The sequence below is a fragment of the Dermochelys coriacea genome, chromosome 7 (genome assembly GCF_009764565.3).
Source record: "Dermochelys coriacea isolate rDerCor1 chromosome 7, rDerCor1.pri.v4, whole genome shotgun sequence".
In the NCBI taxonomy this organism is placed as follows: Eukaryota; Metazoa; Chordata; order Testudines; family Dermochelyidae; genus Dermochelys; species Dermochelys coriacea.
In genome coordinates, this window is record NC_050074.1 from 82,621,136 (window position 1) to 82,636,579 (window position 15,444).

At 40.3% G+C, this 15,444-nt stretch overlaps 1 protein-coding gene across 2 annotated transcripts in view; it reads left to right on the forward strand.

Moving 5' to 3' along the window:
* The window catches only part of HKDC1 (hexokinase domain containing 1), a 39,256-nt gene that overhangs the window by 8,784 nt on the left and 15,028 nt on the right, over positions 1–15,444 (forward strand). For both annotated transcript variants that reach the window (XM_038408509.2, XM_043519342.1), the window contains exons 2-11: positions 146–308; positions 5,750–5,898; positions 5,989–6,108; positions 7,043–7,138; positions 8,071–8,170; positions 9,374–9,557; positions 11,773–11,928; positions 13,009–13,242; positions 14,111–14,415; positions 15,230–15,378. In XM_038408509.2, the coding sequence (XP_038264437.1) occupies positions 146–308; positions 5,750–5,898; positions 5,989–6,108; positions 7,043–7,138; positions 8,071–8,170; positions 9,374–9,557; positions 11,773–11,928; positions 13,009–13,242; positions 14,111–14,415; positions 15,230–15,378 (1,656 nt within the window). The remainder of the gene's footprint in view (positions 1–145; positions 309–5,749; positions 5,899–5,988; positions 6,109–7,042; positions 7,139–8,070; positions 8,171–9,373; positions 9,558–11,772; positions 11,929–13,008; positions 13,243–14,110; positions 14,416–15,229; positions 15,379–15,444) is intronic.

Genomic DNA, 15,444 nt, shown 5'->3' on the forward strand with positions numbered 1-15,444 from the left:
TTATGTACTTACATTGTAAACTCTTCGGGGCAGGGATTATCTTGTGTGTGTGTGTTGTACATAGCACAATAAGGTCCTGATCCTTGGCTAGGGTCCCTAGGGTTACCTCATCGTTATAAATAATATTCTCCATGTCCTGATTCAGGTTGACAGGTTCCTTTACCACATGCGTCTTTCTGATGATGTATTACTTGACGTGATGACGCGCTTCCAAGCAGAGATGGTGAAGGGCCTGGAAAGAGACTCTCACCCAACAGCTGCCGTAAAAATGCTGCCAACGTTTGTACGGTCGATTCCTGATGGGTCAGGTGAGTGATCCTGGTGCATTATTACTTTTTTCTTTGGTTTAAAGAATTGATGAATTACAATGAAATATGTCCAGGCATCTTGGATTTGGAATTTGGAGCTCTGTAACAGTCTCAAGCTGTGTGGATGGGTGGGTGCCATTCCAGAGTGTCCCCTTGTGCCCTAGGGTGGCCCTGCAGGTACCAGGCCCTCCATTCCCTCTTGGTTCTTTGCAACGATTAATACTCTTGACTCTAAGACCAGAATCTTTACAATAAGATTCCCTTCTGTGCGATCTTTATTTATTCAGTCTTTTATCAGCTACAGCTCCTTTGGCCCCACAGTCCTAGCCCTTAGTCTCACTAGTTTAGGAGTCCCACATCCCTCCTCCCAGGGGCATTTGTGATAGTCCAAGAGAGATTCCACTCCTTGACACAGTGGCTTTCAGTCCTTCAGGCTCTCTTTAGTCTTTCCTGGGCTCCTTTGGGGGTGCTCTTGCTCTCCAGTGAGCAGCAGTTCTCAGAGCTTGCTTCTTCCTCTGGTGTCTTCTCTCTCCCACCAGCCAGGCCCCTCCCATTTTTATCCCAGAGGCCTAATTGGGCCACATGACCCATTTTCTCTACCTCGGAAGGTGATTTAACTGTCCCGGTTGGGGCTGAGGCTTCTCTCCCCGTGAAGCGTCAACTATGCTGTGACAAGCCGCGCCTTGCTCCAAGCACAGCACCACTCCAATGAGCTGTGCCGGGTGCACTCTGACAGTCCCCTTGCTTTCAAGCGGATGCTCATGCTCAGCTGCAGCACAGAAGGGGATCGTAGAAGACGGGGGGTTAATATTAACGTGGTAAATGGCCTTCTAGAGTAGTTGTCATTCATGGAGAAGATCATTGTGGGTCATTAACAAAAATGTCTAAATGTACCTAATATTTTTCAGGTACAATGTGCTGTCAGGTGACATGAATATGTACAATGCCTTTGTGTGGGCGTGTTTTGCTTTCATCAGGACAACACTCGGCTAGCTATTAAAAACCTTCATCTTACTGAATACTAAAATACTAATCTAGTCTTAGCCACTGGCGCGAAGCTGAACTCAAACCAACACTGGACCTGTGATTAAATAGGATGAGGGGACCCTCTACAGGTCAGTAACATCCAGGCAATTTGAAAACAATACAAAGTTTTCATTTTGAGGATGTGTATAACTTTAGGCTATGATGCTTTTCCTCTGGAACTGGTTATACAAGAGGAAAAATATTTAAATTAATGGAAGCCAGAATGGTGCAGTATAATCAGATCCTGCAAGTGGCTGCATGCAGAACTCAACAGAGCTTGGAGTGGACATGCGGGATGGAGTGAACCCCATTGCAGGGTTGGAGCCTTCATTTTAAACCCCAGCGATTGTATTGAAGTTCTAATAACTGCCTCTCCCCCTATGGATCCATGATTTCCTGACATGGCTACTTAGCCCTTCTGCAGTTTGGTTCCCAACAGTGACTTCTGTACCTCTATTTATTTCTAAAAATATATGTTTCTACATTGTGAAAATTACAGAACGCAGAAAGAGCTTTCCCCAACACAGTCTATATAATCTGTCAGGAAAGTGCTCATTATATTTGATGGAATTAATCCTTATTTCCAGCAATAGTAATAAATCAACCACGCACTAGCAAACAAATTGACTGAAGAAGTAATCTGTGTTTCAGTCCCTAATGAGACATGCACAATGATGATTGAACTGACCAGACAAAGGAGACTGAACCCACCAAAGCAGCTCTGTTAGTTTGCAGAAGCCAGCCATAGCAGGTTCTCTGTAGCAGACATTGGCTTTGTGATGCTCACGTGGCAGGAGAGGGCTAGCTGCTGCCTGGTGGAGCAGGAGAACCTCCTTCTGGAAGGCAGGCATAGGTTTGGATTCACTCAACTTCATGGTGATCCACCAAATCCTTAGCTTCTGAGTACCCTCCCTCACCCCCCCCCCCCCCCCGCCACACACAATAGTTAAAGGGCTGCATCTTCAAATCAGAGTTTATTATGGAAAATTTCAAACTCTACCTACATTTCTGAGAGCTGATTTTCAGTTTCCTGCACAGTTTCAGCTGCCTGCTACCTATTAATGCTAATAGAATTTGGGTGGCTAAAGCCCAACCCAATCAGTTAAGTGTCTCCCTCTCAAACATCCTGATGAGACTCCTGCCGGTTTGTGTCATGGTTGGCTGCTATTTGTTTTATCCAGCATGCATATTAAAGCTCTTTATTTTCCAGCAAGTACTGTAATGGGCTTAACGAAAGGTGAAGTCTCTCCCCTGAACAAGCATACTTCTCAACCCGGCAAGGCCCAAATGCAGCACTCCAGGTGTGACATAGCCCCTCGTGGCCAGGGGTGCCTCTGTGGTGTCTGCTAATAATGTCTCCCTCAAGGGCTCCTGACACGGACTCCACACACTTTTTCTGAGGTCAAAATACCCCTCTGTGGGGTCTGGGTTTATTCACAGAAAATAACTCAAAATCCCAAATTCAAATCCCACAAACAGACATTTCTCTTCCTACTCCCAGGTCTCCTGGCTGGAAAGCTTTCTCACTCTTCCTTGCGTGCTCAGGGTCTCTCCTGCATTAGTAGGTGACTTCTAGCCCTTCCTAGTTGGAGTCTTAGGGTATGTCTAACCTGCGGCTGGCCCAGGTCAGCTGACTTGGGCTCATGGGGTTGTTTAATTGTGGGGTAGATGTTCAGGCTCGAGCTGGAGCTCTGGGACCTTGTGCTGGGGAGGGGTCCCAGAGCTCTGGTGCCAGTCTGTGCCTGAGTGGCTGCCCCGAGAGCCTAAGGCAGCTGACCTGGGCCAGCCACAGGTGTTTAATTGCTGTGTAGACAACCTCTTAGTCTGGAATGCCAGGACTCTGCTGGAACCTGCTCGCTCTTAGCAGAGTCTGTTCTCTCTGAGCATGCCCCCCCCATACAGCTTCCGGCTGCTCTTTATAATGGAATCACCTGAGCCATTTCATATAGGGCTCATCCTTAATCAGGATTGGCTTAGCCCTAGGATCTCCAACCTGAGAGCAAGCCACCCAGTTACAGACCCAAAATGGGGGACACAAATTATTCATGCAAGAAATTTAAAATGATGTGGGACTGTATTCTTTTCATGTGAAAAACCCTTCTTCTTGTCGCCTCAGTTCCACGGCTCTTTGTTTCTGGTGATAATTTTCAACCATAAAAGTAGAGAGAGCAAATTTGTAGGGAACATAGATAACTGTGGGATTAAGATCAGTGCTGCCCCTTGAAATGAGGGACATTTGAGGGGTCTTGTACACTAGTGTATGTACATAACCCTTCAAAGTCACCCTGCTGGAAAGTAGAGCTTGCTGTGTATCCTAACCTCCACAACAGAAAAGTAAAAAGAAAAGGAGTACTTGTGGCACCTTAGAGACTAACAAATTTATTTGAGCATAAGCTTTCGTGAGCTACAGCTCACTTCATCGGATGCCATCCGATGAAGTGAGCTGTAGCTCACGAAAGCTTATGCTCAAATAAATTTGTTAGTCTCTAAGGTGCCACAAGTACTCCTTTTCTTTTTTGCGAATACAGACTAACATGGCTGCTACTCTGAAACCTGTCATAACAGAAAAGTAAATCATGGAGTAAGTACTGTTATCCCTTGGCCTTTCACAGCTATAAAATGACACTCAGCCCTTCCTGAAATTCCAAAGTGGCTTCAGGGGATATCTGATTTCAACAATTGGTTCATTACTGTTTCAAAATGTCACTTATCTGCCAGGAGAAACTGCCTAGGGTTGGCCTTGAGACAAGTCTCTCTCTCTCTCTGGTGTCAAGGACTTGTTGATATGTCACCTTGTGACATACCTTACCATTAAATTATGTCTTTTGTAATGCCGTTTTTGCACTCTCCCCAAATTCTCCATTGATTGCTGGAAAAGAGCAGCTTTCTCTGCAGACAAAACTTCTGGCAGATTCTGAGTACTTGGAATTTGTTTACATTTTCAAGTGTGCTATTATAATTAACTTTCAGAATATCTGCACCTTGAGCTTCACTCTTTGAAATAGTTCTCATTTAATAGCACGCCTTTCATTTTTGTCATTCAGCTCTTAATTTTCTGACTAGGGTCATAGTTTACTGACTAATCCAGTTAATCTCCTTTCCTTCATGCTATCGGCCCATAGAATTACTGAGGTATATTTCTGGCTTGCTTTTCAAGGTCAAAGCCAAAACAATCTCAGTCTGGCATGGAGTTTAGGTCACATACGGCTACACAAACTCCTGTGGGTAAGGGTGTGAGAGTGAGCGAAGGGGGGACAAATAGGGGTTTTTAATTTAAATTAAATGTCTACTGTGTGAATTTTAACCAGCTCTAGCTGTATGATGGTTTCATGATAACGGCAAGTTTAACTTCCAAGCTCCTCCAAAACAACTTACTTTACAATAAACAAAGTACATTTTAAAGTATAAAATAATTTTTTTTAATATTTCTAAAAATTCATTTTTTGTTGAAATTTCATATGTGAAGGTTCTGGAGAGAGGAAAATTCTGGGAGAAAATCTGTCGGTGGGATACAGCGCTGCAGGCAGTGCTGTTTGGGGAAGATGACTCTTCCCCCTACAATGGGTATGTCTACACTGCAGCTGGGAGCAAGCCTCCAACCTTGGTAGATAGACTCATTCTGGTGAGACTTGAGCTAGTGCACTAAAAACAGCAGCTCAGGCTCTGAAGCCAAGGGGGTCGGATGAGCTTGAAAGTCTGAGCTGCAGCCTTCGCTGCAATGTCCGGACTGTTATTTTTAGTGCTCTAGCTTGAGCCCCCTAGCAGGAGTCTGTTTGCCTGGACTGGAGGTTTGATCTCAGCTGCAGAGTAGACATACCCAATATGGCCTATGTAGTTAGGGGAGGGACTGCACTGGCCCTCTACCTATCTGATCGTGTCTTTCTGCTGCTATTCAGAACAATGGAGTTAAGGAAGGGAAAGGAGAATGAACAAAAGCAAGGGGACAGTAAATATATAATACAGTTAAATGCTGAATGTCAAACTATTACACAAGCAATTTCTCCTCCATCCCCTTTGTGGAATATATCAGCTTGCATCAAATTCAAGGAGAGAACATCATCCCACCCCTACACTTGACACTAGGTCCCTAGTTCAGAAAGACACTTGACCATATGTCCAAGTTGAAGCACGTGTGTCGTTCTATTGATTTTTTTCAGTAGCATGGCATTGCCAATATGGCCTACAACTATTCACAACACACTCTGCAAGAGTCCTTATTTTCATTGCAGAATCTAGTGAAGAGCTAAAGAATTCACCACTCTGATTCTTTTAACTACTGGCAACAATTCTGCTCCAAATGATTAATAATGTACATTCATTATCCCAAGCATTTACCTTAAATATGCCTTCAGGTCAGACTTTGCACTGCCGTATACTGCTGCAGTAGTAAGTAACCTTTATTGTTTTTATTGCAGAAAAGGGGGAATTTCTTGCTCTAGATCTTGGTGGCTCCAAGTTTCGAGTCTTAAAGGTGAAAGTGTCTGAAGATGGGAAGCAGAATGTTCAAATGGAGAGTCAGTTCTACCCAACCCCACAGGAGATCACACACGGGAATGGAACAGAAGTATGTGGTGCATTTTTCTCCGTGGAGTTGCTTTCTGTGTTGAATATAATTGATGCTATTGATCTGTCCTGTTCTTTCTCTTCTATACAGCTATTCGATTATGTCGCTGACTGTCTGGCAGATTTCATGGAGTCCAAAAACATAAAACATAAGAGATTCCCTCTTGGGTTTACATTTTCTTTTCCTTGCATGCAGACTAAATTGGAAGAGGTAAGATTAAGAAAACATTATTGGTAGCTACATCATAGTAGTAGTAGTAGTAGAACTCAGAGAGAATTTTTGAAAGGATTGTTAACATATAGTAATGTAGGAAATAGTAACCTTTGCGTGGCTTTCTGAGGAAAAAAAATATTCATAGTTGAACCAAGTTTCATATCACCCTTCACACTCTGCATAGTGTTATAAACCTACAAGAGGAAGAGGTGGGAATCACAATTATGTGCTGAAGTAGATCTCAAGGATTAGTTATTATATTTCAATGCAACTGGAGCAGTAAACTAAAACTCTTCTTTTGTGTGTCAATTTTAAATAACAATCTACTCAGCTGATAGAAAATACTACATGGATTTCAAAAGACATTGTATTTCTGTGCTATAAAGCAGGCTTATATTTTAATCCTCTTATTTGGTATATTTATAGTAGATTTGAAATACCAGGGGCACATGGTTGAAGTAATCGGATAGCATATGGAGGGTGGGAGCAGAAGCTGCAATGACTGCCTGTTTTTGCCACCTCTCTTACAATAATAAGTTAGTGTATTAGGCCCTGACACTGCAAAGGCTATGCACATATTTCACTTTAAGTATGTGAGTAGGCCATTGAAGTCTATAGGACTACCCACACTTAAAGCGAAGCACGTGCATAATTGTTAACAGGATCAGGGTCTTATTTTGACCACTTCTGTAGTATTTTTGGTGATGGCTACAGTTGACAAGGCTGCTTGTATGAAAAGACCTTTACTCCGCATTCCAGTGGATTGCCAATGGGTGATTCTGCTACTTCTGCTGAAATTCTTACATGCAGTAGTGGCAGTGAAATTCTCCAAAAGTCAATGATAGAATATAATTTGTTCTCTACTGACTCTGTATTTGTTAATGCTAAACTTTATTTTTAAATTTGTAACATAGATTGAATATTTTTAAAGGGTGTGCTGCTTTCCTGGACAAAGTACTTTAAGGTACGAGGAGTGCAGGAGACAGATGTGGTCAGCTCTCTGCGCCATGCCCTCAGGAAGCGTGAGGCAAGTTTTATAGTGAAGAAGTCTTAATAATAAATAGAATAAAATAATTTCTTCATAGAGAAATAAATAGCCTATATTTGATAATGAAGGATAGCTTACATATTTTTACAGTCTTAAAGGATAGTTTATTTGTGCTTGACTTTGCTGTACTTGTAATAAAAAGTACTAACTATGGGATGATTGATTACATTTTAAAATTAGTAATGAAACATAATGCTAATTTGTAGCATTCTCCTATACGTATTCAGTGGCACTTTAAAAAGCTAGTTTCCTTTACACCTTCTCTACTTCTTGTAACATTTACAAAATATGAAAAAAATTTTGTGCTGACCTCCTTTTAGCGTATACTATATTTCACTGTTTCTAACCTGGCCAAAAAAAAAAAAAAAAACCAGCTCTGCTTTTTGTTTGTTCTGTCTGTATATTAGTGTCATTGACATCAGCAAGGACCTGTGCAGTTCTGACATGAATGTTTGTTACTTAGGGCCTGAGTCTGGTGCATGTACTTAGGTTGAGTAGCTCTTTACTCCCCCAGATTCCCTTTAGCTTCAGTGGGGCTATGCAAGAAATAAGGTGCTACTTCACATGAGTAAGGATACCTGAATCTGGCTCTTAGTGATTTGCATGGTGATCTTTGGTGCCATTGCATCAAAACTGGAGCTTTTGTTTTTCTTTAATTTCTTGACTAAGGATTGGTGGAAATGGGAGAACAACCGGACATTCTGGCCCTGATTCAGCAAAACACTTATTCAGGTTCTTAAATCCATCCTTAATAAGCATATGCTTAAATCTCATTGAAGTAAATTAATCTTAGTCACATTGTTAAATTGGGCCTTCTAGAAGTTAGTCAATTTTGTGTCTAAACACGGTTACTTAACTATAAGGATGGGTGTAAATGTTTTTCTATTCACTAGAGGTCTTTATTCTCTTAGGATATTGATGTAGATGTTTTAGCACTGGTAAATGATACTGTGGGAACAATGATGACCTGTGGATATGATGATCAGCGCTGTGAAGTTGGCGTCATAATAGGTAATTTTATTTTCTTAAAGCAGGGTTGAAAAAACAGGCTTATGATTTTAGCAAATCTGGGGCAGGGAGGCATTTTCAACTGCACAATTCAAAAATAAACTATTTGAAAATAAAAAACATAAAAGATTGGATTTTCAAGCACTAGTCTCTCAGTTTTGGATACAAAGTAGAATGTAAACATTTAAATAATACTACCTGCACATCCAAAAAATTGCAATTACAAAAAAAAAGGCTTAGTTAAAGCTGGCTTGAAAAAATTTAGTCCCAAATCAATAAAATGAGTGGTATCATCTTGTATGCAAATTTATATTTTAAAAAGAAGTTACTTGGCTTGTTTTATTTTACCTGGGACCTTTTACAAATGATCACTTCCTGAATGCTTCTACTTACTCTTATTCTTACACAGATGCCTGTCTGTCTTCTTGTGACTTCTTCTGCCTAACCTTGGGATAATTCAATATATCCTAAAATTTTATCTCTGCATGTATATATTTAGTTCTGGTAAGAAAAAATAAAGACAAGAAGACATTGGCAAGTCCTGAGACACTGGAGAACTCTTGGGGGTTAGACCCACAGTGAACAGCTCCTTTTGCCAGCTGTTTGGAAAATGTTCCATTACAGTTAGTATTTTCAAGCCTTTTGATGACTGCAACAATCATGCTTAAAAATGATATTGTTTATATTGTCAGAAAGTGAGAGTCCATAATGGTATAGGAATTTCCATCCTGTTCATATGCAGATATATCATCAAATAATAAAGGAGGCTATAATTGTGTTTCTATTCAATTCTTTCAGGAGATTCTGATCTACATAATAAATGTTTCTGCTAATGATATAGAAGATCCATATCTTTTTGTTCAGAGATGGAAAACCTCTTCTCACCTTTCCCAACAAAAATCATATATCTTTTCATAACATGTTTGCTTCACATTTTCCCATTTTTATTTTTTTAAAGTATCATATAGAGCTGAATATGAAATAGCACAAATATTTTGAATGATTCAGCCCTTATATTCAGTTCATTTCATTCATTCACTATTTCCTTGATATTCAATGGTTATTTAACAGGTTTCAGACCCAGAAGGTTTTGTATAGCATAACATGCAACTTAATGAAAGTACATTTTCGGGTAAAGAAAATATTGAATCTAATTCTAATATGTATTTTCAATTAATTCTTCATTTGTTTGTCTGATGCACTCAGGAACTGGCACAAATGCCTGCTACATGGAAGAAATGAGTAACATTGATCTGGTGGAAGGTGATGAGGGGAGGATGTGCATTAACACTGAGTGGGGAGCCTTTGGAGACGATGGGTCACTGGATGATCTCAGGACTGAGTTTGACAGGGAGATTGACTTGGGATCTATCAATCCTGGAAAACAACTGTAAGTATTGTTCCTCCCTCACCGACTAACATGAGGTTTTCTGTGACAGTCTCCACATTTTGAGTCTGTTTACCGAGCATACATTGAGCTATAGAGCCGTTGGGAATGGAAGCAGGGTTAGGTGAAGTAGTTCAGCCATGATGGAAGCTGGCTCAAGCCTCCATTCATCCATTCCCAAAACATTCCCGGGACCAGTTCAGTTAAGATCCCCTTCCTTTCTGTAATCTACTGGTTGATGGTGGGATCTCTTACATGGCTGTGCTGCACTGCTGGTGTGAGCCATCACCGGCCGGGGCACCCCAAGCTGCACAGTGTGACTTGGAAGCCACAGACCTCATGCATTGTGGATCATTTTTTGCAACTCTGTTTCCTTTTATTTCAGATGGAAGGGACCTGTTGGAGACTCTGGGTGAAATTCTGGCCCCACTGAAGTCAATGGGAGTTTTGCCATGGACATGGCTTCAATGGAGTCAGGATTTCACCACCTATCCACACAAAGGAACCAGTAATGTTACCTTATTACTAGTCAGTAATTCTGTTGTCATTTTGTGATGGAGTAAAATGAGGAAGTGAGGCTGATTTGTTATAATTTTTCTTCATGAGAGAACCTGGCATGTGTTCTTCTTAGATTACTTGCATGTTAATGAGGAACCACAGGATAGAGGTGGGGATAGCTCCTCAGCAGTGACAGAATTAGGAATATTAGTGTAACCTCTATTAGTCCACTCATTCACTATGAATGCCAAGAGTTCCCATGCAAGGTCAAGTCATTGAAAACTGCTTCTCTGTTACACACTACCTTCTAAAGTGTTCTCTGCATGTCACCCTATAGGTGCTCAAAAGAGGAGACCCCAATGCACATAGATGAAACCTGTGTTAAAAGTGTATTTCATCCAAGCTCCTCCTAATGGCTGGGTTGCAGGCAAATATATTAATACATTGCTTAAGAAGCAGTAACACAGGGATACCTGCTTTGTCCTTGTGTCACTGAAAGAAAATACACACCCAAGTTTAACTGCTACCATTTGAAAGGCTGGTAATCTGATGTTTTCCCCTCACATTATTCTTTTAATTCCAGAAATGTATCGTTTAATCAAAGTGAAATTCCTGCAGTATTACTTGTTAGAGCCTTTGGAGTTGAATGCATCATGTTTAATATGGTTTCAATGACTGTTAATAACCAGTTTAAAATACAGAGAGTTGCTGGTATCTACTTTTATTTAGGCTTAATTACATTTTACCTTTTAAACGTATAGCAATTCTCGTGATCTGTAGAAAGAATTAGATTCACTTAGGTACCTTGGTGTTTTTGTCTATAAGAACATAAGAACGGCCATACTGGGTCAGACCAATGGTCCATCTAGCCCAGTATCCTGTCTTCTGAAATGGCCAGTGCCAGATGCGTCAGAGGGAAAGAACAGAACAGGGCAATTACTGAGTGATCCATCCCCTGTTGTCCAGTATGAGCTTCTGGCAAGTGGAGATTTGAGCATGGGGTTCCATCCCTGACCATCTTGGGTAATAACTGTTGATGGACTTTATTTTTCACTAACGTATCTAATTCAGATTTGAATCCAGTTATAGTTTTCTCAATGAATTCCCCAGGTTGACTGTGTGTTATGTAAAGAAGTACTTCCTTATGTTTGTTTTTAAACCTGCTGCCTATTAATGTCATCAGGTGTCCCTTAGTTCTTGCTTTATGTGAAGGAGAAAATAGCACTTACCTATTCACTTTGTCCACACCATTCATGATTTCATAGACCTCTATCATGGAATCGTTGGACTGGAAGGGACCTTGAGAGGTCATCTATTTCAGTCCCTGCACTCATGGCAGGACTAAGTATTTTCATATTCTCCCCCTTCTTCTATTTTCTAAGATGAGTGGTCGCAGGCTTTTAAATCTCTCCTCATATGGAAGCTTTTCCATACCCCAAATCATTTTTGTTTCTCTTCTCTGTATTATTTACAATTCTAATGTATCTTTTTGAGATGGGGCGACCAGAAAAGCACACAGTATTCAAGGTGTAAGTGTACCGTGAATTTATATAGTGGCATTATTATATTCTCTTTTATCTATCCCTTTCCTAATGGTTCCTAATGTTCTGTTAGCTTTTTTGACTGCCACTACACACTGAGCAGATATTTTCAGAGACCTATCCATGATGACGCTTAGATATCTTTCTTGAGTGTAACCATCGCTTCTATTCACTAACAGGTTTGAGAAGATGATTAGTGGATTGTATTTAGGAGAACTTGTAAGACTCGTTCTTCTAAAAATGGCAAAGAAAGGCCTGCTCTTCAATGGCAAGATATCAACAGCTATCCGTACTAAGGGCAAGATTGAGACAAAACATGTAGCTGCTATGGAAAAGTAAGAGCTTTAAAAACACTCCTCAGTAGTCACTTTTTAGCCTTTCCATAAGCACAACTAGTTGTCTTCCATGCCATTATAATTTGTAAATATTTGAAATTGATTGTTGAGATTGATCCTGGATTGATGATCGAATTTCTGCTCAAATCAATTCAGTGCTAGAATCAGTGGGAGAATCTAGCAGACCAAACTGGTCTTTTAATCAGTAATAAAGTAATACAGAAGAAAACACACACTGAACTATTTAAATGTATTATATTTATCGTATATAACAAATGGAGAGACCTGACCATATATGTAGATCCACTGAGCTGTTTTCATTGTTTCAGAAGAGTGGAAGGCTTTACATATTCATATTTGTTGTTATGTTTGCGTTTATAAGGCTGGATAAAGAGCATTATGGATCTGCAGACAGCCCATGTCATTGATGACTGTCTGTAGTGTTTGAAAACTCTGTTTTCGGTGTTTTGGTTTTAAACATCAGCCATTCCAATCACAAAATAGACCATGACTTTATGACGTTCTTTAAGGGAAAAGCAACAAATGCACATTTATCTTTAAAACAGAGCATTTTGTCTTGAATATTAGCATGTAATGCTCCAGTTCTTCTTCTAATAGTAATCTAAAACCTGAGAAAGCAGACAAGGGTGAAAGTGATACAGAAAAGGAGCAGCCTGTTTAATATTTGTTAAACATAACTTGCCCTCCCCTGTTTGTTTAAGAGTCAAGCCAACTCTGATTAAACTTAATGGGAATCTTTTCATTGACTTTCATTAGAGCTGTATCAGGCCTTCTGAGACTTTCTAATTTTATTTGGTTGGACAACCTGATTCATGGCAAGAAAGCTTAAAAAAATGAAAAATGAACAGGAGAAGCTATCAACCTGTAATCGGCCAGCTCACTGAAGATTGAAAGCAAAACATCTGTGGATCACTAGTAATATATGAAGCCCATAGAACCAGTGCTTTCAGGAAATTGCCTCATCTCTTGTGACCTAAGTCTGTGTTGTTTTCTGATAATCACATCCGGACACAATTGTTCTAAATATAGGTTTATGTATGTTTCTTTGTTTGGTGTTAGACGTAAAGAAGGTCTCCAAAACACTAAAGAGATACTGATGGAACTGGGCCTGACTCCTTCTGAAGAAGATTGCATTGCTGTTCAGCATGTGTGCACCATCGTTTCATTCCGCTCCGCAAATCTCTGTGCTGCTGCCTTAGCAGCAATACTGACCCGTCTTAGACAAAATAAAAAACTAGTACGACTGAGAACTACTGTTGGAATGGATGGAACTCTGTATAAAACACACCCTCAGTAAGTAAGCTGCCTAGCTGCTATATTATTTTGTCTGGGTTATTTAGCAAAGGTTATGAACATTAGATCAGGGGAGCAGACAGGCATTAACCACATGTCTTGTGTACATTCACTTTTCTGAGACAATACTTGAACATGAAATCTATAAGGATGAACGAATTTGTCGTAAAACAAACAAATAAAAACAGCTCCTCTACCAAACAATCAACAAAATACATTTTCTTATGATATATCACATGGAATTTTCAAACTAATTTTCTATCCTAATTCATTTCTTTATTTTGAACCTTTGGTTTCTTAGCTGTAGCACCATTCCCTCTTAATTAGAGATTGGGTACCTGAATTGAGAAGTTTGGATCCAGAATCTAATCTAAATCAAGCGTACCCAAATTCTAGTGTGTTCAGAGTCAGCACATTATGGAAAGAAGGGCGTAAATTCAAAGCTTGGCTCTGAATCTCCACCTACACTTCCACAAAATGGAGAAGGTAGCAAGTTGTAACTGGTCTGGTTCAGGGCTATCTCTACATCCTCCCCAGTGTGTCATATAGAGGCCTCCCTTCTCCCCAGAATCTTCTTCCCACTTGAACTTGCCAACGTAGCAAGACTTGAAGGTGTAATTTTGTTATAGCCTATTTGTATGGATTGGATCATGGGGGATGTTGCCAATAATTCCTTCTCACCTGCAGTAACAAGTGAAGGTGCCAACAACCAGAAAACAAGAGTTGCACACCCATTCCCTCTTCTAATTTCTGAAGTTGCATTTAGCTAATTCTGCTTTTGTACTTATGAAGTTTTGTGTGTTTATTCTAGATGTATATTATACTCACAATATTTTGCAAGGGTCTAAGGCAATGATTTTTCTTCTAGATATCCTAAACGCCTGCATAAGGTTGTGAGAAGGCTGGTCCCAAACTGCGATGTCAGATTTCTTCTCTCTGAAAGTGGCAGTGGGAAGGGAGCTGCCATGGTAACTGCAGTTGCATGCAGACTGGTATCTCAGCGCAAACAAATTGATGAGATTCTAGCATCATTTGAACTTTCTGAGGAGAATCTTATAGAAGTGAAAAATAAAATGAGGGAAGAATTGGAATATGGACTGAAGAAAGAAACACATGCGACTGCCACAGTGAAAATGTTACCAACTTATGTTTGTGGAACACCGGATGGAACAGGTAAGGGTCTTTGCCAGGCACCCAAAAATCTAAGGTTACATAGTAGAGATGAAAAGGAGTACTTGTGGCACCTTAGAGACTAACAAATTTATTTGAGCATAAGCTTTCGTGAGCTACAGCTCACTTCATTGAAAGCGTATGCTCAAATAAATTTGTTAGTCTCTAAGGTGCCACAAGTAGTCCTTTTCTTTTTTGTGAATACAGACTAACACGGCTGCTACTCTGAAACCTGTTACAGTAGAGGTGGTTGGACATTTTCCTCTGGAACATTTTTCTGTTGGAAATTGCCAGTTTGTCAGAGTTGAAATGTCTCGTGAAATGCTCCTGACTCCTTGGCAGTTCAGTCTCCCAGGGCTTCCAAGCTCCCGGCTACTTGACAGCCTTGACAAAGTCCCTGGTTCTGTGGCAGGCTGCCTTGCAGGCAGGTTTCCAGGCTCTCCTAGCTCTTGGTAGCCTGTAGAATTCTGGCTCCCAGACTCCTTGAACCGGAAAGGCTGCTGGGGCTCCCGGAAGCTCAGGAAGCCTTGGAAACGTTTTTAAAAGGTTGAAACAAAAGAAGTTTTTTTTTTTCCTAAACAAATTTTCGGAATTCCCATTCTACAGAAATTTTGATATTTTATTTCCCATTCCCTTTCGGAACTCCTTTTAAACTTGGGAATTTTCTGCAGGATGGGAATTTGAGTTCCCAGTCAGCTCTTACCCAGTATTTATGGTGTGCTGTCATGGCTCCCTTAGCTTGCATGTTCAGAGTAGACAGATGTACTATGCCTAACTGTTGAGAAGCACTGAAAAAAAATTTGTTTTTCCGATACAGAAAAAGGAAAATTCCTGGCACTTGATCTTGGGGGAACAAATTTCAGAGTTCTGCTTGTGAAAATTAGAAGTGGGAGAAGAAAATCTGTGAGAATGTACAATAAAATCTTTGCCATTCCTTTGGAAATTATGCAAGGAACCGGGGAAGAGGTAATGTCCAAACCGGTTATTATTTTTGCCATGTTATCGTCCATTAACTGTGTGCTGGTTTTTACA